The sequence below is a fragment of the Myxine glutinosa genome, chromosome 4 (assembly GCF_964187855.1).
Source record: "Myxine glutinosa chromosome 4, kmMyxGlut1.1, whole genome shotgun sequence".
In the NCBI taxonomy this organism is placed as follows: domain Eukaryota; kingdom Metazoa; phylum Chordata; class Myxini; order Myxiniformes; family Myxinidae; genus Myxine; species Myxine glutinosa.
The window spans coordinates 99,168,177-99,195,896 of NC_136264.1; the positions used below are offsets into that span (position 1 = coordinate 99,168,177).

Sequence of the window (27,720 nt, forward strand, 5' to 3'; positions counted from 1 at the left end):
TAGCGCGATTTGGTCAACGTCTGGGTGGAATCGGGGTCTAGTCGGGGAATAACTGTTCGGTCGCGGCAATACCACCGCTCGGTAAATAACATCTAAACCGTGTCCGTAACAATTGGTGTCTGGGAGTGAGATACGGACCCGAAGCGCGCTTAACGCGCTCAAAATTACAAGTAACCGAAATTTGATTTTGTTTTACAAAAAACCCGAATTTTGAAAGTCGCGCTATGGGAGATCAAGACGGCTGGGTTCCGGTAGAGGAGAGTGAGGCAGGGTCGATCCAGGACCAAATTGAGGGACATGAGGAGAGCGAAGCAGTGAGGGCGGCAGGTTCGCAAAATGGCGTCCTCGCGCACGAGGTTACGGGCGCGCAAAATGGCGCCTCGCACATGGCTACGGCGACCGCGCCCGCGACCGTAGCAGCGCCGCTGGTGGATTTGAACCTTTTTTTGATACAAATGAAGGCCCTTATGGACAAGAATAGCGAAGAAATGGAAAGCAGAATGATGGGGGTAATGGGGAACCGGATGGATGCTCAGAGTGAGCAAATGAGGGCTGATAGTGAGCGATTGGGGGGCAGAATGGGGGGCAAAATGGGAGAAATGGGGGAACGGCTGGAAGCTAAATTAGAGGGGTTAGACAATGGGATAGAAGGGGTGAAACATGGGTTAACGGGGGTAGAAAACAGAATGGCCGCTCAAGAGAATCAAATAGAAGGGGTGAAACATGGGTTAACGGGGGTAGAAAACAGAATGGCCGCTCAAGAGAATCAAATAGAAGGGGTGAAACATGGGTTAACGGGGGTAGAAAACAGAATGGCCGCTCAAGAGAATCAAATGGAAGGGATGAAAAAGGGGTTAGAGGGGTTAGAAAACAGTATGGAAGGCAAATTGAGGGACATGAGGAACCAAGCGGAAAGGGAAGTTAAAAAAATGGGGCAGCAGATAGAGGGGGTCAGAATGGGGGTAGAAACTAAATTGGATGCTCACAAGGGAGGAAATGGAGCAGATGAGGGTGGCATCTGGGCAGGAGATGCAAGTGATGGGAGAGGAGATCAGAAGAGGTGTGAGTGAGGAGGTCGGAGGAGTGCGCGAGGAGGTGAGGCACTGTGAGGAGCGCATGGAGAAGGAGGTGAGAAAGGGGACTGTAAAATTGCAAGGTGGTATAGAGGAGTTGACGCTGGGAGTAGAACAACTGACAGTGGGACAAAAGGAGTTGGGGGAGCAGGTTCAAAGGAACACTGCGGTAATAGGAGGGTTAAAAGCGACACAAAACGACCTAAAAAATGACTTGATAGCGACACAGAGGCAATGTCAGATGGTACGTGAGGGACTGACAATGAGGTTGGACGAGGTGACACAGGTAATGGAGACGAAGGACCGGCAGGTGAGGACGCACATAGAAACGGTCAAGGTGGCCTTAGAGGACGAGCTTGAGGAGACGCACCGGGAAATAAAAGAGGTGAAGCAGAAATTAGAAGAAGTGGAAGAAGGGGTAAGCGAAATTAAGAAGCGACGGAGAGGGGATAAGAAAGAGATCAAAGAGGAAGTAAAAGAATTGGTCCAAAGTCTGTGTTCGGATCGTGATGATGTGCTCATTAACCGGATGAGGGATTCGCAGGTGATGGGGGAGAAGCGAAGAGAAAGAGGACCCGGTGTAAGTGGTGACCAATATGGTCGTGCGTATGATGCGCCAGGTGATTTAATGAGCTTGGGGGTCGAGATGGACCCGGGTGTTCGTGAGAGGCCGTTGGTGAAGTGTGCGACAGGTCTGGTGTGCGAAAAAGGAGGTGTGCGAGAAAGTCCGACTCTGGGGTGTGTGAGGAAAAAGTGCGCGCCAAGGAGTGAGTGCGCTGTCGAGAGTGAGTTGGTTGTAGCGCGTGTGCGAGGGAGCACATGGAAGCGCGTAGTGAGGAGTGTTACAGAGGATGTAACGGAAGCATGCACGCCTGTGATGAGTGTAACAGAGGATGTAACGAAAGAGTGTACGCCTGTGGTGAGTGTTACGGCGGAAGTAACGGGAGAGTGTGCGCAAGAGGATGCGCGAGAAAAGTGTGTAACGGACGGGTGCATGAGGAAAGAGTGCGCTGTCGAGAGTAAGGGTGAGTGCGCAACCGAGAGTGGAGGTGAGAGTAGTAAGAGTGACACGGAGCATGAGTTGGTTGTGGCAGGTGAGAGAGGATGTACACCTGGAATGGAAGGAAGCACACCTGGAATGGTAGAGCGTGTGTGGGAATGCACGCTGGAATTGGTCGTGAGGCACGTGGTTGGGTGTGCGAGTGAGAGCACACCTGTGATTGTCACAGAGGAGGTGACCGAGGAGGGGGCGCGAAGAGGTGTGTTGGTGAGGTGTGCGAGCGACGAATGTGTTCCAAGGTGTTCGGTGGTCAGGTTTGTGACCACGTCTGTGAGTGGAATGAGTGTACCTGGGTGTGTAAGAGAAGGTGCAATGACCAAGAGCAGGGAAACGGCTGGATGTATGAGCAAGAAAGGGGTAGCGTATGCATGTAAGCATGCAGGTGAGGCATCGACGGTAACCGGGTTAGCGGTTAGAGCGACTTAAAGCCGAAACGGGCCCTCGGTGCGTGCCGCGAGAACCAGCGGGGATCCGAGCCACGGCGGGTTCGAAAGGACCGCCGTACGTGATCCACGCTGGGCCTCGCTTGGAACGGCCGCGTCCGTGCTCCACTAGGCGGAGCGGGCAGCCCGATAGGAAGGGTCGTCATGGCGACCACTTTTTATTGAGACGTTCCGGCAGGTCGAGATCGGGCAATTGGATGGCTCCGCGCCGAGGTGGTGCGTGGGATCTCGGCACGGGTAAGCCCCCGTCCCTGCACCGAGTGCCGGACGCATCCAGCCGCCGGCACCAAAGAACCCGCATTCATTGCTCGGCTTTACGAAGCCGGGCTGTGGAAGTGAATTGGCGCACCGAGAGGCATTAGTAAGTAGACTGTAATGACGAGGATAGTGTTTTGGCCCCGAAATTCGAAAAACAAAATTTGATGATTGGCAAAGGATTGGCAGTAATGATTGGCAGATGATGGGTAGTGATTGGCAAATTTTTGATTTGTTGAAATTTGATGTGCAAAATTGGTAGTGGGGGATGCCCGATGTGGTGGGATGGCAACTCTGTCATCCCTCACAAACTGTGGGGGCAAATGCGCTATAGATTATGGGGTGTATGGCAGTGAAAACTAGCCCGGGTGGGTTAGGATATTGTGTGTAGGGATCTAGCGAAGATGACATTAGGTAACGTTAAGGTTTAGATAGTGACTGGTACCTGTAGTGGGGACGTAGTAGCTTAGTGTTTGATAATGACGTGGGAGCGCAATAGTTTAAAGGGGTGACTGGGAAGCGCAAGTTTCAGAGGGGAGTAGTTCGATGAGATGATGCCGTGTGTTTGAGGATTGAACAGGTGTGATTGCACAGGTGTGCAACTGGACAGGTGTGTGGAGCAGTGTATGAGTAGTGAGTGTACAAGTGATGAATGAGAGAGCATTGCGGATGAGTGTCATGGTGAGTAGTGAGTGTTGTGGATCAGCGCGAATGCGCTTGGGGGAGAGAAGGGTGCAGGCGGCACCAAGTATGAGAGCACAGGTGTGCAAGTACAGGTGTGTGGAACATATGGAGCAGAGAATGAGTGGTGTGGAGAGAGTTGGAGTAAGTGGTAGGGAGTGGTGTGCATGGTGCGAAGGTGTGGATGGGGGAAGCGTGGACCTCCTTTTCACGAGTACCCGGGGAGGGTAGTTTAAAGAATAGTTGGAAGGTATAGGTAAATTGTGGTTGGATATTGGCATTTGTGGTGCGGTTGCAGAATGGTATTGTGGATGGGTGCATTGGTGTGGTGAAATTGGCTGGTCGTGTGGCCTGTTAGTATGAGTGTGAATGGTTGGGCACTCCGCCACTGTTAGATGTCGGCCAGGTGAGGCCGCAGGTGGGCTCTGGGAGCCGTTAGTGTCAGTGGGTGCCTGAGGATCCCGGGTGTGGATCGGGCAGCCCGTGCCAGAGAGGGCACTGAGGGGGTGAGAGTGCGAGAGGGCCTTCCCCAGTTAGTTAGGTTAGGGTGGGGAGCAGGTGAGCTCGGTAGGCAACAACAGTGGTGGAGGTGTGCAGGTGGGCGGACCAGCTGGGAGCGTCACACGACCCAGCCACCGAAATTGTGCGGGGGCACCGAGTGTTGAATCGGGGAGTGAGACCCAAATTGATGGTGTGCACCACAGATGGTCAATGGGATTTTGGTTCTTCGAACCACATAGAGTAATGAGGGCCAATGGTTTGGCAGGAGAAAGACCCCGGGTAATGTAAAGTTGTTAAAGTCATTTAGGAAATAGTTAGGATTGATGAACCTGTCGCATCATACGCAGCCACTTACCTGAGGTGATGATGATGACTCCACACCTGTGTTTTCTTTGTTTTGTGTTGCAGGAAATGAGAATTGCTGTTTGGATTTGTGAGACGCATCACGACGTGGATAAGACATTGGGGTGATTCCATCTCTCCCTCCTTAGGAGGGACTGATGATGAATTGGTGATGGCAGATTTTGATGTTGAGTTGGAGATGGCAGATTTTGATGAGAGTTGGAAATGGCAAATTTGATTGGTTAGGAGGGAGAGAAGACGAATTTGGTTTATGGGAGGAACGGGGAAGACAGTAGGGACGTTGGTGATGTGTAAAGTAGATGTTTATGGGTAGTGTTGTGTTTTGTGGATACAGTAAGGGGTAAGGGAGGGGCAATGTAGGTTACCTGGTGGGGGGGGGGGGGGCGTACGGTAGGAACGTACCTGTCTCACCTGGTTCCCATGTGCCCCCAGTGTGCATTACCTAGTACTGCGTGCACTTTTGCGCCCTTACCACCTTACTCACTTGTCTTCTTTTGTCTCCCACCTCCGAGGATCTGGCTTTGGGGCAGAGAGAGAGGAGAGAGAGGTGCTGGCTCTGCAGTTGTGGGCCTGTACTTCCGCTGCTTGCTGCCTGGATCGATACACCATATGGACCGCAATTTTTGTGGCCGCCCACAATGGACCGCAGTTCTTTTGCGGTCAAGCACCACCCGTGGATGGACCTCTGGGTCAATGTGGCACCTATGCCATACAGGTGAACCACTTTTAGTTGGCCCCCCTGACGGCCACAATTCAGAAATGGACGCGGTTGGCGCCTTTCTTTATTTCTAAAGAAGCCAGAAGGCCAAGTGCACTCCATGAAGGCAAGACCAGCGGCAGAACATCGGCCGGCTGCGACACCACCGGTGACCATGGACACTTGATGGTGCATTGTTATTGAACACTTTATTGGTGCACCGGATGGTGCTGACTGTGCGTAATGGGGTGGTGCTTTTGGTGCTTGGACGGGGTGCTCTGCACATTATTAAAGGCCGTAGGGCTACAGGGCACTCGTGGGTTGGTGTATCGATGCTGGCATGCGTGCTCTCCCTCTGCATAACATATGCATGTGTTCCTCAAAGAACAGGTCCTGGATCGTAGTGTAAATATCAGTCTTGTATAAATGATGCTCCCTACCGGCTGTATGTTTAGTTTGAGGATGCTTTCCGCGATTCGGTTATCCTGTGGGTGTGTTTCTGTTAGGAGAAGGGTGCAACGTCGCAGGGGGACATATTTACTCATTTGTGAACATCTGTAAAACTGTCGCACTCAGGGTTGAGTTAATAGTAGAGGGAACTACATCTGAGTGCCACACTAAAGTAGGTAAAAATTTATCGGGTCGGGACGCCCCGAGGTAGAGAAGGGTGCAATGTTGCGGATATGGGATTTGCATCCATCCATATCCGCTTGTAAATATTCCCCTATTTCCTCAATACTTCCCAACTATCCCCAATCCCCCATTCCCTAGTCCCATTTTCTGTAAACAACACTCTGTAGACCCGACCTCCCCCTATTTCCCCCATTAAATGTCGTGCCCAGGTTCACCGCATCTCATGTAAGACAACTATAGGACATCTTGCTAGTTATTCTTAGTCTATGTCAGTTAAGGACTCGTTTCCATTAATTCTGACCCTTCGTTGCACCAGAATGTGATTGTATGGCACCGTTAGGAAGTTTAGGACCTCCCAATACCTCCCCGCAGCTCTTCCTCACGGTTCAGCAACAACAACAACAACAACAGCAACGGCAGCGGCAGCGGCGTGCACAGGGAGTGTGCGTCCTCACTCCGGCTTGGTTGGTAGGGGGTGTTGGGAGGGCACGAGGCCTTCCCAACGAGCCGCCATCGAACATGTGCTCGACGGGGTTACCAAATAGGGGCTCCCTGTCAGCTCCTCGTCAAGGGCGGAGCCCGGTAACCCCCGCACCCAATGGAAGCGGCGGACCGGCCCCAGGGGGGCGGAGCCAACCAGCCGAGGGCGTGTCACTCCCCGCTGAGCATGCGCAGGAAGAGGGAGGTGACGTCAGATGCGCGCTGAGCTTGAAGCAAGAGAGACGTCCCTTCCGAGCGCTGTGAGGCCTCCCCGCATCTTCTGGACTGGACCGTGCTTTATCCTGTCCCCGAGCCAAGGTGCACCTTGTGCCATCGAACTACCTGTCCCTCCCTGCCATCAATCCCTGTGTAAGTCAGCCTTGTTCCGTTTGTCTGTGGTCTGTCTGGGCTGGATAAGATTGTATTTAAGTGCCCATCTCTTCTGTGTCTTTTACCTCACTCTGCCGTGTAATCTACCCCCTTTTCTCCACCACTGTAATTATACCCTCCTCCGGAGGTCTTGAGAACTGTACCCCTTGCGTCGTTTCCTCTTTCCCAGTCGTCGTGTCCTTTCTATCATTGATTTGGCATAGCGCGATTTGGTCAACGTCTGGGTGGAATCGGGGTCTAGTCGGGGAATAACTGTTCGGTCGCGGCAATACCACCGCTCGGTAAATAACATCTAAACCGCGTCCGTAACAACATACATATACATATACATATACATATATATATATATATATATATATATATATATATATATACACGTACGTACGTACGTACGTACATACATACATACATACATACATACATACATACATACATACATATATACATTATATATATATATATATATATATATATATATATATATATATATATTAGGGCGGTCCAAAAATTTGAGGATTGGATTTTCATTTCTCCACAAGCCTGCTCCTATTCCTATTGAAGAAAATAGTTTGTGGTGAAAATTTGAGCTTGATTGAACAATATTTAGAAGTTGCTCAAAATGTTTTTAAATTTTAATGAATAATAAGATACAGAATTTTTAGCATCATACATCAATTCAGAGATAAGTATCTATTTTCAATTACTCAAATTATTTATTATTGTTATTGTTGTTGTTTGTTTGTAAACTAATAAATAATTATGCACAATGTACCATTGTACAATGTGCACGTATGTTCAATTGTTCATTGTTCAATGTTCATTCATATAGTCAAATTAAGATTAAAAACAAACAGTAGATTAAACATTCATGTATTAATTTGACAATAAATCATTTATCGGAAAAAAAAAATCATCCATCAGAAAATATAAAATATCTATCAGAGACGATAAAACAAATCTATCAGAACAATTAAAACAAATTAAACATCAGAATACACATCATTTGAATGATTTTACATAACTGTTTTCAGAAGCTTGTGTTTCAAAACATTGCCTATCGTGGGGCAGATTTGTGTAAATATCCATAAGGATTGTGGGTTTTGTGGTAAAAGCACCAAAATTGGCATATATGATGTTAAGGACCTACTAATTGATTTTAGATATAGTACCAAGCAGGATTTTTTCCGAGAAGCCCATAAAGTGGAAATATCCAAAATGGCCGCCGGCCGATTCAAAATATCTGTTAATTGTCATATCTTTATGAATAGTCAACGCAGAAACCTGAATGAAGTGTCTTTTTGTATGTTTCTGTACATGACGAATCCAATGGAACCATTATTTGCTTTGAAAAATGCATATAAATCAATATAATGGTCAATTTCAGGTTGAAATTCAAGATCGCCACCATTCGATTTGTCGATATCTAGCAAATGTCATATTATACACAGTAATTCATATCACACCATGGATGAAGTGTATTTTATATATTAGACAGTATACATATTTCAGCCACAGTCGCACCATCAATAAAAAAAACAATAACATGGTTGTGATTTGTGTCATGTGGCACCCATACCGAGTGTCATATCTTCCCCAAAATATGTATATCGTATGAATATGTCTTTCCAAACAGGAGGAATACAATGATACCCTCACCTCATTGCATCATCGTTTGGCTTAGATTGTCCATCGTGCCTTGCAGGATCTTGTAGTAATTAGGTGTGGGAAAACGAAATAGGTTATTGTCGTTATAATATTAATGTTTTTTTTGTTGTAGGTGACTGAACAGAAGTGACTGAAATCATGTCGACACGCAAGAAGTGCAAGCTTGTTCATAGAGAGACATTAAGATCACCTGCAGCCACAAATGAACCTATTGACTGGAGTCTTTGTGCTTTATGCCAGGAACGTTCAGACAAACCATTGAACTGTCCAGCCAAATCAAAACGTCCCGACGTCGGTGCTGGATATCATACTCTCGGTGATAACTTGAACAGTTTTCTCAATTTGGACAGCCAGCCATTACCTTTCGACACAAGTAGGCTTGATGAAGGAGACGGTATTGGACACACACTGGCACGCAATCATGCCCAATGGCATGCATCATGCCGCTTGAAGTGCTGTGCCAGTCGTCTCGCCAGAGTTGAACTAGCTTCACTTCCAACTGCATGTACCAATACCCCTGGAGAAATACCATACATGTTAAGGCAGGCTGAACACAGAGATTCTCCAGAAGATTCAAAATGCTTCTTCTGTGATGAATCTGGAACGGAGATGGCGCCTCTGCATGAAGCGATGACACCAAAACTAACACATATGGTTAGGCAATGTGCACTAAAAATACAGGATCAAAGGTTGATTGCGAAAATGGATATTGCGAAAATGGAAATGGGTCGCATTTGCTAAGGAGACTGCTGCTCTTGTTCGAGTCATAGAAGACATGGGAAATCCATTCATGGAAGAGAGTGATGACCTCCTGGTACTTGACAGCCGAGATGTTGCTGATCCAGCTGTTGTCCAAACTGTGCGTGCGATAGAGAAGACAGGCCAGGAACAGTATGACAAGTACATGACTGAGCGAGTGATGGAGCGAATTACACCAGTATCTGATCCCATATGTAAAAATCAGATGCCTTTGTTCAGCCGACCACCATGTCGAGTTCCGTCCAAAGCGAAACAGATCGTGACATCACTCAAGAGTGACTGTGCATTGTTTTCCAGACTGTACATTGCCTGTCAAACCCGTGACGGAGACTTGGACAATTTCTTCCAGCATGAGAATCATGCCTACCCTCCGTCATTGTCGCAGCTGGGAAAACTAAGGTTTGGGTTGAAGTCTGATCTTGTTGAATGTCTGGAAAGGTGCTGCACATCATGTGGGGATGCTCCATTAGTTGATGTCATCATATTGGATGGTGCTGCAATCATCAACATGCTCAGGCCCATTGGCATCAAAACGTTCCAAGAATATGCTACACAGGTATTTCTGCCTTATGTCAAAGCACAGCTGCGCAACGTGATGAGAATTGACATAATTTGGGATGTGTACCTGGAAGAGAGTCTGAAGACCACTGCGAGAGAGAATCGAGGAAAAGGTGTTCGGCGGCATGTTGCACCATCCAACATGATCCCAGGAAATTGGCAAGAGTTCTTGAGATTGGCAGACAACAAGACAGAACTATTCGACTTCTTGGCACACCAGGTAAGCTTTCAGTATTTCACTGGCTTTTAAAAAAACCATATACATGTAGAATCGATTGTAAACTACACAATATCAATGACATGAAATTTAATCTAGCTTCTTTTCTTTGCCAATTTAGGTTGTAGAACATCTTTCTGCGGAAAAGGATGTGAAAACATGCGGTCAGAATGTGCTCTGTACGAGAGTTCACCAGGACATCTCATCTCTAGCACCATGTATGCATGAGGAGGCAGACACACGGATGCTCCTTCATACAGTTGATGCAGCAAGGAGAGGGTATCGCCGAATCATGTTGCGTGCTGTGGATACAGACGTGCTCGTCCTGGCAGTGTCTACTGTGGCACGCCTTGAAAACACTGAAATTTGGGTTGCTTTTGGCACTGGAAAGCACCTGAGGTACATTCCTGCCCACGATATCGGCACTGAGCTTGGTAGTGAGAAGGCACGTGCACTTCCTATGTTTCACGCCTTCACTGGTTGTGATACGGTGTCGTCATTCGCTGGTCGGGGGAAAAAGACTGCGTTCGACACATGGAAGTCCTTCACTGAAGTGACACCAGTATTCTCTACCTTGCTAACGGACCCGACGTCGCTCAATGATTGCATGTCTGTGCTCGAGAAGTATGCCGTCCTGTTGTACGACCGCACATGCACAGAATCTAACGTTGATTCAGCTAGGAAACACATCTTCACTACAAAAGCGAGGTCCATCGACACCATACCACCCACCAGAGGAGCACTGTTACAGCACACAAAACGGGCAGTATACCAAGGTGGACATGTGTGGGGACAGGCACTTGTCCGTTGTCCTGTACTTCCATCACCAGAGACATGTGGTTGGCAGAAGAGTGCCACACAGGGTTGGCAACCATTATGGACGGTATTACCAGAGGCAGTGGCATCTTGTTCCGAGTTGCTCAGGTGTGGGTGCCAGAAAGGTTGTAGGGGACTATGCAAGTGTGTTAGAGCTGCTCTTAAATGTACATCACTCTGTCGTTGCAGTGGTAATTGTGACCACAATGAGAGCAACTAATAGTTGTTTCAATGTAACATAAACATCCACACTCGAGAAAAACCATACACATTTTCGCACTGAGGGAAATGTTTCAGCCAGAGTGTATTTATTAAGTACTACTTAATATCTAAACCCAATGTCCAACATGTCATAATCAACACAGAAGTGTGAATATGTTTAAGGCTCGACGCTGGGTAAATATTCTATAAATGAACCAGCAGAAACTTGAAAAGTGCAAAATTCATGGTGTTGTTCAAAGTAATCGGCAACAATGTAATGATGTATGGTATGGGAGGTGTTATTTAATGTACTAGGGCATGCCCGTACTATATATAAGCTAGGACGTGCCCGTACGTGGGTGCCCGTTCCTTGCCAAAAAAAAAAAAAAAAAAAACATGAATGGTTTGGTCCATTCGCAACGACCACAGAACCCCCCCCCCCCCTCTATTTACATGCAATGGTTTGGTCCAAAGCGAACGGTTTGGTCCATTCGATGTGATTCGATGATTCGATGTGAATGGTTTGGTCCATTCGCAACGACCACAGAACCCCCCCCCCCCCCTCTATTTACATGAATGGTTTGGTCCATTCGCAAAGCCAAAGCGAACGACCACAGAACCCCCCCCTCTATTTACATGAATGGTTTGGTCCATTCGCAAAGCCAAAGCGAACGACCACAGAACCCCCCCCCCCCCCCCTCTATTTACATGAATGGTTTGGTCCATTCGCAACGGCAAAGCGAACGGCGAACGGCTAAATCGCCATAGCTCGGTAAGTACTTGTCCGATTAATTTCAAACCTTGAAAAGGCACATCCTCGGGTCCCCAGCAATATACCTGGCAAGTTTCAAGTATATCGGACCGGTAGTTGTCGAGAAACAGCGGTCACAGACAAACAGACAAACGTACAAACGTACAAACGTACAGACAGAGATTACTGGAATTATAGATAGATAATGCATAGAGTATATATGCATTGGATACAAATGTGTAGATCTATATAATGTCACTTAGTTTGTGGTATTTTTTCCTCCATCTTAATATGATTTAGAATTTGCAACTCGTAGTATAAATGATAAAGTAAAGTCGACTGTTTATGTATCTGGTCGATATCATAGAACTTGGCATTGCCATTGGTCACTATGAATTCAGCTTTTCTTAATTAGTGGTGCCATTTTGTCTGACATATGTGAATAAATCTACAACATACTTCATCCATGGTGTGATATGAATTACTGTGTATAATATGACATTTGCTAGATATCGACAAATCGAATGGTGGCGATCTTGAATTTCAACCTGAAATTGACCATTATATTGATTTATATGCATTTTTCAAAGCAAATAATGGTTCCATTGGATTCGTCATGGACAGAAACATACAAAAAGACACTTCATTCAGGTTTCTGCGTTGACTATTCATAAAGATATGACAATTAACAGATATTTCGAATCGGCCAGCGGCCATTTTGGATATTTCCACTTTATGGGCTTCTCGGAAAAAATCCTGCTTGGTACTATATCTAAAATCAATTAGTAGGTCCTTAACATCATATATGCCAATTTTGGTGCTTTTACTACAAAACCCACAATCATTTCACAAATCTGCCCCACTACTACTTCTTGGACAAGATGGCTTTGGTTGACACTGGAAAGTTTTCACGATGAAGTTTCACAACTCTCAACACAAATTGCTTCTGCTCTTCTTTCTTGGTCAGAGTGTCATGGAAAGTTTGGATGAGAGCAACACCTCGCTCAGCACAGTCATTGATAACCTTCATGCTGCGTATCTTCTTCTCAAGCTCTTGGTATGAGTTGTCTGTGTTCCAGAGGTGTGGCTCCTTTTCCAGAAAACTCAGTGATACGTCTTTGTCAGACTCTGAGATGACAACACCAAATAATTCAAGAGATCGACTTGTGATGTAGGTGTCCACTGAGTCAGAAAGCCTGAAGGCTTTATCATCTATTCTATGAAGATTGTTTGGCTTTGGAGCCCGCTTGAAGCCTGATACGCTTTCTCTCCTTCACTGCCAGTGTTGTCCACAGATCCCATACGTGAACTTGAGGGATCCTCACGCTGCATGATAAGGAATGCTTTGTCTTCTTCATTCGTCATTTTCTCAAGCGCATCATTTGGTGAGATATCGAAGAGGGATTGAAGATCATCTTTGAACATCTGCTCCTTCACTCTATAGTTTTCGAATGTCTTGGTTCTATTTTTCTTTACCAGTTTGTTCGGCATCAAACAACTTCAAAAGTTGGCGCTCACACGAATCTACTCTCTGCACTGAAATTCGTGCTTTCTCCCAGTATGCACACACAGCTTGTTCACTAAGTTTGGCACTTTCACGAACTGTATGGTGTTCTTGTATGTGATGGTACACCATTTTCTGCAATGTGTGTCCTTTGGTTGGTAGTCCCCCACATATTATTTCCTTTTCAGACTTGCCCAGCAACCAAACTGTGGAACAGCTGCGAGTTTCTGCCATCTGAAAAAAACAGGATAAATTAAAAATGTTATTTTCTGAGCAACCTCTAAATAAGTTCCAATTGACCTCAATATTTGGTTCATATAATCTTTATAAACATAGGAACAAGGGCAGCCTTGTGGAGCATGGATTTGTAATAATATTAAATATTACAAATACAGACACGTGAAAAAGTAAGGACACCCCGTGTAAAGTTTTGACTTTTTCAACATATTTCAACATACAGCTATTTGATCTTCATTTCAACAATATTGATAGATAAAGGTGATATAATATAACAAATATCATGAAACATTTACATTTTGTAGTCCATTGTATAATTTAAATAAACATAAATGCAAATTTCGCATGTGGAAAAAGTAAGTACACCCTTACATTTATCACTACTTCAAATACCTAAAATTAGAATCAGGTGCACCAGCTCAGGTGCAAATGATTAGAACATCGTTAGAGAGGATCTTGGAGGAACCTGTCTTATTTAAACCTCAGACATTTAGTTTCGTTAACTCTTTGTTGTTGAAGTGTGCGGCGTCACCATGCCTAGATCAAAAGAGCTCTCTGAGGCCTTCAGAAAGAAGGTTATAGATGCCTATGAGTCTGGGAAGGGATTTAAAAAGATCTCCAAACAATTTGAAATCAATCATTCGACTGTCCGAAAGATCATCTTCAAGTGGAGAAGATTCCAATCAACTGCCAACTTGTTCAGGCCAGGCCGCCCCAGCAAGTTCAGCCCGAGAGCAGACCGCAAGATGCTGAAAGAAGTCTCCAAGAACCCCAGAATGTCATCACGGGACCTAGGGTAGCTCTTGCCACTGTTGATGTCAAAGTGCACGAGTCTACCATTAGAAAGAGGCTGCACAAATTTGATCTACATGGGAGGTGTGCCAGGAGGAAACCTTTGCTGTCCAGAAAGAACATCAGGGCAAGACTAAAGTTTGCCAATGAACACCTCGGCAAAGACCAGCACTTCTGGAACAATGTGCTCTGGACAGATGAGGCAAAGGTAGAGCTATTTGACCACAGTACCAGAAGACATGTATGGCGAAAACCAAAGACAGCATTTGACCACAAGAACCTGATACCAACTGTAAAGCATGGTGGTGGAAATATTATGGTTTGGGGCAGATTTGCTGCATCCGGGCCTGGGCAGCTCACCATCATAGAATCAACTATGAATTTTTCATTGTACCAGAGGGTGCTTGAGGATAATGTGAGGCCATCTGTCGGAAAGTTGAAGCTCAACCGAAGGTGGACCTTGCAACAAGGCAATGACCCTAAACATACCAGTAAATCCACCAAGGCAAGGCTGAAAATAAAGAAATGGAGGGTTCTGGAATGGCCAAGTCAAAGCCCGGATCTAAATCCCATCGAGATGTTGTGGGGGGATTTGAAACGAGCTGTGCATGCAAGAAACCCCTCAAACATCGCACAGCTGAAAAAATTCTGCATGAAGGAGTGGGCAAAAATTTCTCCCAGTCGATGTCAGAGACTGGTAGACAGTTATAAGAAACGCCTACTTAAGGTTGTTTCTGCCAAAGGGGGCAATACCACCGATTAGAGCCAAGGGTGTACTTACTTTTTCCACATGCGAAATTTGCATTTATGTTTATTTAAATTATACAATGGACTACAAAATGTAAATGTTTCATGATATTTGTTCTATTATATCACCTTTATCTATCAATATTGTTGAAATGAGATCAAATAGCTGTATGTTGAATTATGTTGAAAAGTCAAAACTTCACATGGGGTGTATTTACATTATCACGTGACTGTATCTGTGGACCACCCTAATATATATCATAATAATAATAATAATAATACATTTATTTTATATAGCGCTTTTCAAGAAGCCCAAAGACGCTTTGACAGAGTACAAAAAAACAAGTGCAAAAAGACAAAAATCAACAGGTAAATAATCAAAGCAAAAGGAAGGGGAGAAGGAGAAGGAGAAGAGATAGTCAGGGGTTAAATGCTTTGGGTTAAATGTTGAATGCAGTGTTGAAGAGGTGGGTCTTGAGTGATGTTTTCAATGTGGCGAGTGAGGAGGAGTCTCTGATGGTGTGAGGTAGTGAGTTCCAGAGGGTGGGAGCAGCGATGGAGAAGGCCCTGTCCCACCAGGATCTGAATTTGGTCCGCATGGGGGGGGGGGGGGGGTCAGGAGGTTGGTACCAGCAGAGCGGAGGTTGCGGGTGGGAATGTCTGGAGAGGAGGTCAGTCAGGTAGGATGGGGCCAGGTTATGGAGGACTTTGTAGGTCAAGAGGAGGATTTTGTACTGGATTCTCTGGGGGATGGGGAGCCAGTGAAGCTTGTAAAGGACGGGGGTGATGTGGTCACGGGTCCGGGAATGGGTGAGTAGACGGGCAGCAGAGTTCTGAATGTATTGGAGTTTATTGATGATTATTGAGGGTGAACCAAAGAGGAGGCTGTTGCAGTAGTCCAGACGGGAGGTGATGAAGGCGTGGATGAGGGTTTCTGCAGCCGTGGAGGAGAGGGATGGACGGAGACGGGCGATGTTTTTCAGGTGAAAGAAGGCTGTCTTTGTGATCTGTTTAGTGTATTTGTCGAAGGAGAGTGTTTGGTCAAAGATGATGCCAAGATTCCGGATGTGAGGGGGGGTGGATACTGGGAAACCGTCGATGTTGAGGGCAAAGTTATGGGTGGATTTGGTGAGCGTTTTTGGGCCAATGATGATTATTTCAGATTTATCATAGTTAAGTTTGAGGAAGTTGATTTGAAGCCAGGATTTTATTTCAGTGATACAGTTTGTCAGGATAGAGTGGGTGGCGGTGGAGATGGACTTGGTGGAGATGAAAAGCTGGATGTCATCGGCGAAGCAGTGGAATTGGAGACCATGACGGCGGATTAAGTGACCAAGGGGCGACAGGTACAGGATGAAGAGGAGGGGGCCAATAACTGAACCTTGGGGGACACCTTGGGGGAGGGGAGCAGTGGGGGATTTGCAGTTATTGATGGAGATGAACTGGCGTCTGTCGGAGAGGTATGATTTGATCCAAGAGAGGGCAGTGCCGGTAATGTTAAAGGTGGTTTCAAGTCGGGTGAGGAGGATGGTGTGATTGATGGTGTCAAAAGCAGCGCTGAGGTCGAGGAGGATGAGAATGTTGAGGTTGCCAGCGTCAGAGGAGAGGAGAAGGTCGTTGGTGATTTTGAGGAGAGCAGTTTCAGTACTGTGGTTAGAGCGGAATCCGGATTGGAATGTTTCATACAGGTTATTGGCAGAGAGGTGATGTTTAAGTTGAGTGGCTACAGCGCGTTCCAAAACTTTTGACAGAAAGGGTAGGTTGGAGATGCGTCTGAAGTTGTTTAGGGTGTCAGGGTTGAGTCCAGGTTTTTTTCAGAATGGGGGTAACAGCAGCAATTTTGAGGGATGGTGGGACGATGCCTGTAGACAGGGAGGAGTTTATTGTTGCAGTGATAAGTGGAGAGAGAGCAGGAAGGGAGGCCTTGACAAAGCTGGAGGGGATGGGGTCAAGAGTGCAGGTGGCAGTTTTCATTCCTATGAGGAGTTCAGAGAGGTCAGTAGGGGAGACTGGGGAGAACTGAGACAGGGGTTGGCAGGATAAGGGGGGGCAGGTGGTTTGAGGGGGAGCAGGTGCGGTGGTGGTTAAGCTGCTGTCGATGTTGTCAATTTTGCTTTGGAAGATTGAAAGGAAAGAGATGCAGTTGTCTACTGTGAATGACTGGGTGGTGGTGTCCAGGGGGCTGAGGAGTTTGTTTATTGTAGAGAAGAGTGCTTTTCGGTTTCCAGAGCCAGAGTGGATAATTTGAGAGTAGTAGGCGGAGCGGGCGTGGGAGAGGGCATCTTTGTCGTGTTGTAGGTGGTCCTTGTAGGCTTGGGAGTGAATTGTGAGACCTGTTTTATTGCGGAGTCTTTCAAGTTGGCGAGCACGAGTTTTCATCAGGCGGAGTTCAGGGGTAAACCAGGGAGCAGAATGGGTGAAAGAAACTGTTTTGGTTTTTATAGGTGCAAGCTGGTCAAGGCAGGAGGAGAGAGTGTGGTTGTAGTAGTCAGTGAGGTCAGAAGGGGTGTGGAGGTCAACGAAGGGAGAAGTGGACATTTTTTCAGAGAGGGTGGATGAGAATGAGGTAGGTGAAAGAGCGTTTAGCTTACGGAAGTTGATAGTGCGATAATGCCTTGGTGCTGGGGTGGGGATGTTGATGGTCATAGTGATGGCTACGTGGTCAGAGAGGGTGAGGTCGGAGCCAGAGAGATGGTGCAAAATTAATCCAGTAGAGCAGACAAGGTCCAGAATGTGCCCACGGTTATGGGTAGGAAAGTTGACATGTTGAGTGAGGTTAAAGCAGGTGAGTAAATCAGTGAAGTCAGTGGTTATTGTGGAGTCAGTGGAGTCCATGTGGATATTGAAATCACCGAGGAGGAGGATTGAGGGGGAGAGGGAGCAGAGCTGGGTCAGAAAGTAGGAGAAGTCAGACAGGAATGATGGGTGTGGTTTGGGAGGGTGGTAGACGACAGCCATGACTGACTGTGTGTGACCAGAGAGTTTAAAAGCCAGGTGTTCAAATGGTGGAGCAGATGAGATGGAGATGAGGCTGGTCTTGATGTCCTGTCGGTCAATTACGGCAATTCCACCACCTCGGCCCTCCGAGCGTGGTTTATTGATGTAAGAATATCCATTGGGTGTAGTGAGGTTGAGTGAGTAGTCCAGAGGTTGTTGCCAGGTTTCAGTGAGACAGAGAAAGTCCAGTTTATTTTCTATAATGTAGTCGTTCAGGATGAGGCTTTTGTTGTTGAGGGACCGGGTATTGAACAGGGTGAGCTTGATGTTGCTTTGTATGGTGGGGATGAACTCAGGTGATTTAGCTAGGGTTTGCAGACAGGAGGTGCGATCGTGTGCGTTGCTGTGACCAGGTGCGCTGAGACGATGAGTGGGAGTGCGCTGAGCCGACCAGAGTACGGGAATGAAGTGACCTGTTTGTAAATAAACAAACTTACGACCGGAGCCTCTATGAATGTATCTGGGTCGTCGCAGGAGTCCGTGGGATTTGATTGCAGAGATGCATGATGGGGTGGAGCGGGTATTGAGCAGAAGGAGCCTTGCGGCGGAGTACCGCAGAGCCATGCCAGGCAGGGGCAGAGAGACGAGACGAGGCCAAGGTTGAGGAGGTGAAACAATGGTCCCAACCCATGAGAGCGGGCCCGAGGAAATGAAGGAGCCAGGTAGGTGAAGCCAGGAGCAGAGCCGGGACCAAGCAGAGGGCAGGCACGAGGCACGAGGCACATTTTGCACTGGCCTTTTTAAAGCCAATATCAAGACATCACGTGCAGCTCATTAAAGTCATCCCGTACTCCTTGGCTAATCACTGACAGTCAAAACGGCTGTTCAACAGCTGTGCTATGAAGTGACCATTGAAGGTTCAAGTGACCATCTGTGACCGATTTGTCTGACAGTGAGGACACTATTGTCCACAAATAAGTTCACACATTTACTACACGTAGTGTTATTGTTGATATTTAAAGGTTTCAAAGGTGGTAAGTTTCTTTTGCGTTTTCGGTCGTTTTGAAGTTGGTCAAAATGGTCAAATCTTTCGGTCAAAATGCCCATTTTGCACTGGCCTTTTTAAAGCCAATATCAAGACATCACGTGCAGCTCATTAAAATCATCCCGTACCCCTTGGCTAATCACTGACAGTCAAAACGGCTGTCCAACAGCTGTGCTATGAAGTGACCATTGAAGGTTCAAGTGACCATCCGTGACTGTTTTGTCTGACAGTGAGGACACTATTGTCCACAAATAAGTTCACACATTTACTACACGCAGTGTTATTGTTGATATTTAAAGGTTTCAAAGGTGGTAAGTTTCTTTTGCGTTTCAGTATATATATATACTGTATGTATATATATATATATATATATATATATATATATATATATATATATATATATATATATATATATATATATATATATATACTGTATGTATATATATATATATATACTGTATGTATATATATATATACTGTATGTATATATATATATATATATATATATATATATATATATATATATATATATATATATATATATATATATATATAGTGTTACAGAAAGGGTTAGATATGTTTCCTATGTTAATATTTATTGAAAAGTTTTTTTTTTTTGTAATTTGTGTTTAAATGAAAAGTTATTGTTATTTTGTACACAATATTAAGCCAGTTCCATGTCATTCTGGTGTCAAATAGAAAAGTTACAACATAATAAAAGCATTTATTTTCCTTTCTGTTTCCGTGCGCGTGTGTGTGTGTATGTCGTATATAATATTTCTCACTAATCCCATTACAAAACAAGGTGATTGATGATTAGGCTATTGTATAACTTTTTAAAGACTGATCGTAAAAAGAAAACAAATCATTGCTATTTTTTCATGTCAGGCTCCTGACTTCCTGATCCTCGAAAATCTGCACAATTAATTGCAGGAAGCCTTACAAACTCGAGCCTTTGTCGAATCGCACAGGTATATCGTATCTACTTGCATACAGAATGTGTGTGTTTGAAATATTTAATCCATCGCGTATCTAATACGTCTCATGTTCGTTTGAAGCTCAAGGGGAAGCCTGCCTGGTGCGTGCGTGCCGAGTACTTTGTGGTGTTTGGCGTATTCGGTGCACGTTACGTACGTACCACCAGCTGCACCAAGCAGGGGGAGCGAGAAGCAGGAGCAGTAGAAGCAGTGGGACGGTCCTGCAGGGTCGAGTCCCAGGAGTCGCTGCGAACCCACAGGACCCTGGACACCGAACTCTCACGCGCATTCCTGCGTCCCCCGCCCCCCTCTACTGTCCCCCCTTTCTCCCCTCCGCCCGTACCCCACCCTAGTCCAATCTGCCCGAAGCTTTTCAAGCAGCCATCCGGTGGTGGGTTCTTCGGGATCGAGATGACCGCTCGCAGTCGACCGGAGACGGAGCACGTGAAACAAAAGGTATCGGCAAATGGCGAGACCACCCCAGGGAGCGGAGCTGCCTGGAGGTCCCGTGGGCTCGAGACGTCGCTGCTCCGCTTATAAAGCTCCCGCCGTCGCGCGCTGCTGATCCCGCCCCGCCAAAAATGTTTGGTTCAGTGAGTTTATAATATTTGCATGGCCTGTCATTATTACAAACCACGCAAGGTACCAAAACCAAGAAGCCTTTGCATCAGGCAGGTTATTTAACCACCTGTAATCTACTCATTAAATATTAACCAATTATAACCTGTGCAAATTGTAATCCTCAGTAAAGGTTGAAATGCATTAATTTAATTTGAAAATGGAGACGCTGCCTCCCACGGATCTCCTCCATAAGCTTTTCGAGGCTCGGGTGGTCCATCTTAACCGTGCCGTGAGCAGAGCCGTGTGGATCGGCAGGAGAGGCATTTAATACTCGTATCAGCCCAAATAGACGGTTGTGACAAATTTGCAACATAAAGGAATTGACCACCATATCCACAGCACCTGACTGATTCCACCTGGGAATACCTTCACCTACTTTTTGTCTGTTTACCCCGGCCCGTCTGAAGCTATCCTATCCATCCTCCAGCAAGACCAGTGCTTCCCAAACTTTTTTGTCCACAACCCAAAGTTTGAAATCACGTTCTCCCCACGACTCAAATGGTACCGGAACGATAAGATAAAATTTGTCGGAAGAAAGCCAGGATTTTGAGGGGTTTTTTTCAAGTTCGGGTCATGACCCTGCATGTGCGAACCCCTACTCTACATCCTGGTCCACTGAATCTCGTGGGGATGCAGTTGCAGTCAAGCATCTTTTTATCAGCATGGGAAGCCAACCTGACGGAAGGTAACTTTAATTAATTCTGCAATGCTCCAATAAGTACGTGTCCACCTTAGGCAAGCCATCTTACAAAAGTCAAGGCTGAACTCTCCAAGCAGTCTCCATCCTCCTAGTCATGGTGATGCCTTGTCTAGTACGTCTGGTGTATGCTCCCCCTCCATCCCTCCCTTCAAATGGAAGTACAGTACTGCAAACTATGCCAAATATAAGTTAGAATGCCTCAACTGTCTTTGCCTCCAAATCTTCTGTACCCAAACCATCCCGTTCTGTACCCATCCTACCCCGATTGCCCGATGTACCCACTAAACCACCGTTTAGAGGCCATTTTTCCCCGCAAAGCGGGGGTTGGCCTTTTCGGGGACCGTGGTAGTTGTTGTTTTTTTTTTGGTCCCCTTTTTGAAGCAATGTTTTACGGCCGGATGCCCTTCCTGACGCCAACCCTTTTTGCCGCCTTCAACAACAAACAGGGAATTACCAGTGAACTGGTACTCAATTAGCCGACCTCGGAAGGATGACAGGCTGAGTCAACCCCCCTGGCATTAATTCGGCGATCGACTGAGATTCGAACCCAGGATCCTAAGCCGGCACCCTAGCCGCTAGCCCAACACCAGGGATACCCACTGTCAACCAGAATCTGCATCGTTCTCACCTGAGAAAGTGGAAACAGTTATAGCCAGCCTTGACCCTGCTTCGCTGCTTCGGCAATGAGCCCAGATGGCATCAGTGTCCATATACTCAATCCTGCTCTGCCATTCTTGCTCACCCTCTATCTTCCCTATTCAGTCTGTCATATTTTGTGTCCAATCTGCATGGAAATCAGCATGCATCACTCCCATCCACAAGAAGGGTGCAAAAGCAGACCCTACCAACTATAGGCCAGTGACCTTGCTTCCAACTACAAGCAATGTCATGGAATCTTTCATCGCTTCTGATGTCATCTTTCCTTTTTTTAAACAACCTGATTTTGACCATCAGTTTAGATTCCATCCCAGTCACCCAACTATGGGCATGCTTCTGCTCCTCTCTCACCAATGGTTGGAGGCCCTGAATCTCAAACAAGAGGTTAGGACCATCTCCCTGGACATATCTTGGGCATTCGACACAGTCTGGCATCCTGCTTTGCTTTTCCAAGTGCTGCACCTGTGGCATCGAATGCAGCTTACATTCTTGGATTTCTGATTTCCTCCACTCATGCAGTCAATGTGTTGCTGTCAATGGAACCCTCTCCCATTGGAGGCTGGAGATCCCGAAGGCATTAATTTGGGCCCAATATTGTTCCTCATCTATATCAATGACCTCTCTGATACTCTGAAAAACCCTCTATTCCATTTTGCAAACGACCAACAGTGTCATACAGTAACCCACCCCTCTCAGCCAGGGGTTTTCAACCTTTATTAGTCTCGCCCAGAAGGGGATAAGAGACTATTGCAATGCCCCTGTCTGTCTGTCTGTGTCCACATCAATATATCTTCGCTTCATAAATGGTTTTCTCTGCAACTGCTTGTCCGATTGATGCAAAACTTGAAACTTAGGAAGGACTCCACATTGAGAATATTTTATTGCTAACTCTGACATCATAGGTCACATGGTATGGCAGCCATATTGGATTAAAGTAAAACATTTGGACATGATTTTCTCCGAAACCACTCAACGAAAAAAAATGAAACGGCATATCATCATCAACTTCCCATGTGGTATACAGGTGATAATGATGATGTCATCCGTGAAGTGGTATTCCAGCCATAATTGCTTGAATTAAAATCTTTATCCAAAAAAATCTGAGACTTCATATATCTGATCGATGACCAGATGTGAGGGAAGAATTAAATCTACTAGCAACGGTACCCGCCCTACGGGCAGGGCTTCAATTGGGAGGCCCAAATAAAAAGACAAAATATCAGAAATTGAAGGCTTTTTTTATTTTAAATGATTTATATAAACATCCGTTAAATCATATCACACACAAATCATCAAAATCTAAACAGTATTTGTAGAATTTCAATAAAAGCTACATCACTGTTCATATCGGTAAATATGATTCCATCGTGTTTGGAAAAACTGGAAAATTGGAAAAATTATAAATTTGAAAAATTGGAAAACCAATATAGCCTATTTTACTCCAGGGCGTCCCAGGATTACCCACCCAAAATTTCGTTGCGATCGGTTCAGCTGTTTTTGTGGTACCTGGGAACAGGCGGACAGACGGACATTTGGTGAATTATAGTAAGATGACGTACATATCCCATGCCATGAAACTAAGTGACATGATCGGGTGCATGGATGATACGGGTATATGGGTCATAATAGCATTGGGCCATAATAGTGGCGTTTTCAGTTAACGATGGCATTTTTGTTAAGAATGAATGCGTGAGCAAGACTATGCGCTCTACGAGTGCCGTTATAGGTAATATGTGCATTACTTTTGCTCAGTGGCATTGACCATGTCCCATCCAAGATCAAGAAGTGAACAAGTTTGAGAAAATAGAATCTCAGAGCATGACGGAATAATAAGATCTTGATTACGAGCATAATTATATTACCAAATACAGTTTCACAGCAAGCACAACAACAACAAAAAACTACTTTTCTAGTGGTGGATCACTGCAAGAGGAGTTTCTTAATATTCATTGCTATTTCAGAAATGTCTCTTTTGCCATATTGCAAATTTTCATCATCATGTGAACACTGGGCCTGATTATTATCAACCAGATGACTAGTTTTCGATAGAGCACATCAAAAGTTGCAAACTTCTTCGAAGTTTAGATTTAATCATGAAATGATATGACAATCCGGTCTCACAACCATGTTGACAGAAACACCATCCTGGCACAAACAGCCAATCTCGAACCACATGGTATGGATTCAGCATATCACACCAGAAGTCGGATAGATTTTTTTTATCTTCAAAGATATACCAGGTTGTAAAATCATTTGGGGATCAGCGAGAGACGAGTGGATAGGACCAGTTAGCTCCATCAGGTCGTCAAATCTAAAACTGGTTTTGAACTATCTTTGCGCTCACATTGGGAGGATCAGGAAAGTAAGATGCAAAATTGTCATGTAATGCAGTGAGATGGCTTTAAAAATGAGGATTTTCAAGAAATCTGGCAATCCCTCACCACTTCCACGTTCAGTGATGACGTCTGTCAGATTTTTCAAATATTTCGAAATCCCCACGTTCAATCTTCATGTTCCAGAGAAATGGCTAAGGCGACCACATTGAGCCATAAATGATTCGACTCTCGTATGATAAATGGAACATATCCATCATTCCTGGAAAATCTTAATCTCACACTTGAACTCACTCTTGAACTCTTGAATGATCATCAAACAAACCCATCTGTTTTCTTGATCATCCACTGGAAGAGATTCAGTCTCTTGAAATTCCATGTCTCACCATCAGCCATGATCTTTCCTGAACCGAGCACGTAGCAAAGCCAACCAAACCTGCATATTGGCCAATGGCCATCCTCCGTCAATCCAAGTCTATCCTTGTAAAATCACAGCAACTCAGTCAACAAGGCCTTTATCTGTAGCTCAATTCTGTACTCTTTTGGCTGGCATGCCAGCATCATGTCTGACTCTCCTAGATTCTGTGAAATCTGAAGCTCTCAAATGAATGATCTGAATTCCGTGATAAGGCGGAAGCATGGCGTCTGTTGCTCCCACATCGCAGGCATAGTATTTAATTTTTAGCCGCGTCGCAGACGCTGCTAATAGAGTGCCCTCTGCTGTTGTTGTTGTTCTTCTTGTTCTTCTTCTTCTTGTTCTTGTTCTTGCAGAGAAGACAAAACCTCAAAGCTCCACCCATTCTGGGAACCATAGCTCCACCCATTTTGGGAGAGGCTTCATATAAACAAATATCCACCATTTTATTAACTCGCATAGCTTCAAGGCCTGTTTTGTAGGCCCGTGGTGTCTTCCTCTCTCACACAGTTTTATTTCAAATCAAATTCGATATATCATTCCATTTTTCACAGTCGCTAACATAGTTTTAGACTCGGTTGAAAAAAAACGGGAAGAAAATCCGATGAAAGTTGCCCTTTATAGAACGAAATGAATTCTCAAAGGCCTGTAACTTCAAGTCCATTGAGATTTTTTTTTTTAAATCGCGGCATGGTCAGTCATACACCGCCCGAAATAAGAAACGGGAAAATGCCGAGATATATTAAAAATTCGTCCATTTGATGACAATCGTCATGATGAAATATTTAATTTATACGTCGTCACAATAAGGTGGAGAGAGGAGCATAGCTTCGTTCACGTGTCGCCACACACGGGAAATTGCCGAGATATATTTTTTTTAAATCGCGGCATGGTCAGTCATACACCGCCTGAAATAAGACGGGAAAATGCCGAGATATATTAAAAATTCGTCGCCACACATGGGAAATTGCCGAGATATATTTTCACTTTGCACAAAAATAACATCAAGTAATCGAATCAATAGGAATGTCCTGTGCCTATAACATCGACGTTATAGGCACAGCTGCATCTAGGCATTGTGTAACATCGACGCGGCTTTTGTTTTAATTAAAACTTTTTGTACTTGTTTTTCTATCGTCTATTCTCCAACATTACTGCCTCTGCTCTCTTGGTCCTCTGACCCGACTCAGCAACTCCAGCATGCTTGCGTTCTTCCAGTAACCCCTTCCTGGTAAACTTCCAAAATCCAGTCGAAATGCACACCTCAACTTTTATTCTTCATTTCTCTTGTTTATGGAACCTCCTTCTATAGGTTGTTCTGTCTCACTTTTTCCTCCAGGGCTTCAGGCAAGCCACCTCTTTTCAGGCAAACATGCAAGACCACAAAGCAAGCACTACCACCTATTTTCATCCCCAATTCTGACGCATGATTTTTATTACGCCCATTAATCTTTCTTAATCCATCCATCTTACTTCAAAGTTTCAGTGTTTTCTCCCCCGCTTGACCTCCTCTTTTCCTATTCATTCACTCTCTTGCTCCACTGTCAGTTTTACTTTGCTCTTCTGAGCCTCACTCCTGTAAAGAAAATAAAGAAAACACGTTATTATCAAGACCACAGCCCCCAACCGCACCTTAAAAATGGGATGTGTAGATTTTACATTAAAATAACGAAGTAAATAAATAAATAATGGTTGTAGAAAAAGGTATGAATCAATAAATAATACAAGGTGTATGCAACTGTGATGGTAAAGTGTGCATAAATAAATAAATCAAAGCTGTGTTGGTCGTCGAAATGGTAAAGTTTGGAGAAAAAAGCAAAAAAAAAAATATGTCATGCATCGCAAGATACTTGCAAAATCCTAAAAAAAATAAGTTGTTGACCTTTGGCCTATGTTGACCTTTTGGCCTATGTTGTCCTCAAAAATAATTAGTGGTTGAATTCAGTGACCTGACATGCAAATCCTCTTCAAATTTCAAGTCAATCAGGTGAAAATTGACAATTTTGGAAATTTCATCTATGTTGACCTTTTGGCCTAAGTTGACCTAAAAAAATAATTGGTGGCTAAATTCAGTGACCTGATATGCAAATCCTGTTGCAATTTCAAGTCAATGGGATGAAAATTGAGGATTTTAGAACTTCCACCTAAGTCGTTGACCTTTGGCTTATATTGACCTTTTACCTCAAATTAAATAGACCTCTTATGACCAACTGTACCATTTCGTGAAGTTTCGTGGATCGGTTTATAATATTGTAAGCTGTAGGCGATTAACATGCAAACAAACAAACGGACAGACAGAGAATAACGCACACGACCAACTAACATAATTTTAAAATCTTCAATGTTTTCAAGTAATAATTAAAGGTGAAATGTAAGGAGCGCTGATGGTAAAGTGTACATCAACAAGTATAAGTGTGTATATAAAATAAGTGTATATAAAATAAGTAAAGTGTATATAAATGTTTTCCACCCTACTCATTCAACCTTTTTTTTTTTTTTTTTTTTTTTTGTATACTGAATCGAGGCTCGTGAAAGAGCTAACATTTATTTCACAAACAAATCAACCAGACAAACAAAATATACAAAAAGAGGGAGCGGAAGACAAGATGGGGAGAGAAGGGGAAGCACACAACCACAACATTTGAGAGCATGGAGAAGTGTGGGAGGGAGAGGGCTTGGCTTTCTCCTTCTTTCTCAGATCCACACCCTCACTTCAGGGAATTTTCCCAGATTGTTTTTCACGGTTTTGTTTAAATATTGTTGCGGTTTTGAGAACCCACACGTGTAAATATGACATTATTAAAAGGTTAAAGGTTGCACCCCATAGTTAGGCCACAAGCAACACGTAGGCCACCATAGGACTTCATTTATTTCATTAGTATGTGTATAGGTAAGGCCATGTTTCCAATAGTTGAATCTGCGTTGTGTCAATCAAATAAGAAGTAGGCCCATTCCGTTCATTTTGCAGCCTCCCTCTCCAAGCGACGCCATTACGCGCCCTCCAGTCTGCCCATGGCCCTCCCAATTTGTTAAGCGCCTTTGTTAGCAGCGTTCGCTGCCTTGAGCTGGAGCTCGCTCAAACGCCGCCATAAGCCACGAGGTTAGGCCCGAGAAAGGGGGCGGAACGCCAGAAATAAGGTGTGGCCACGTCAACTCACCGTCAGGGCGTGGCCGGTAAGCAATGCCCAGCCAACCAGGGCTGAGGTAGGATC

The 27,720-nt window shown here is 45.0% G+C and overlaps 1 protein-coding gene across 1 annotated transcript in view; it reads right to left on the reverse strand.

The window, feature by feature from the left end:
• Positions 1-20,292, reverse strand: part of LOC137425036 (protein Wnt-2b-like) — a 159,063-nt gene extending 138,771 nt beyond the window's left edge. The window contains exon 1 of the mRNA XM_078776199.1: positions 19,944-20,292. Coding sequence (XP_078632325.1) covers positions 19,944-20,071 — 128 coding nt within the window. The 5' untranslated portion in view covers positions 20,072-20,292. The remainder of the gene's footprint in view (positions 1-19,943) is intronic.
• Positions 20,293-27,720: the final 7,428 nt, after the last annotated feature.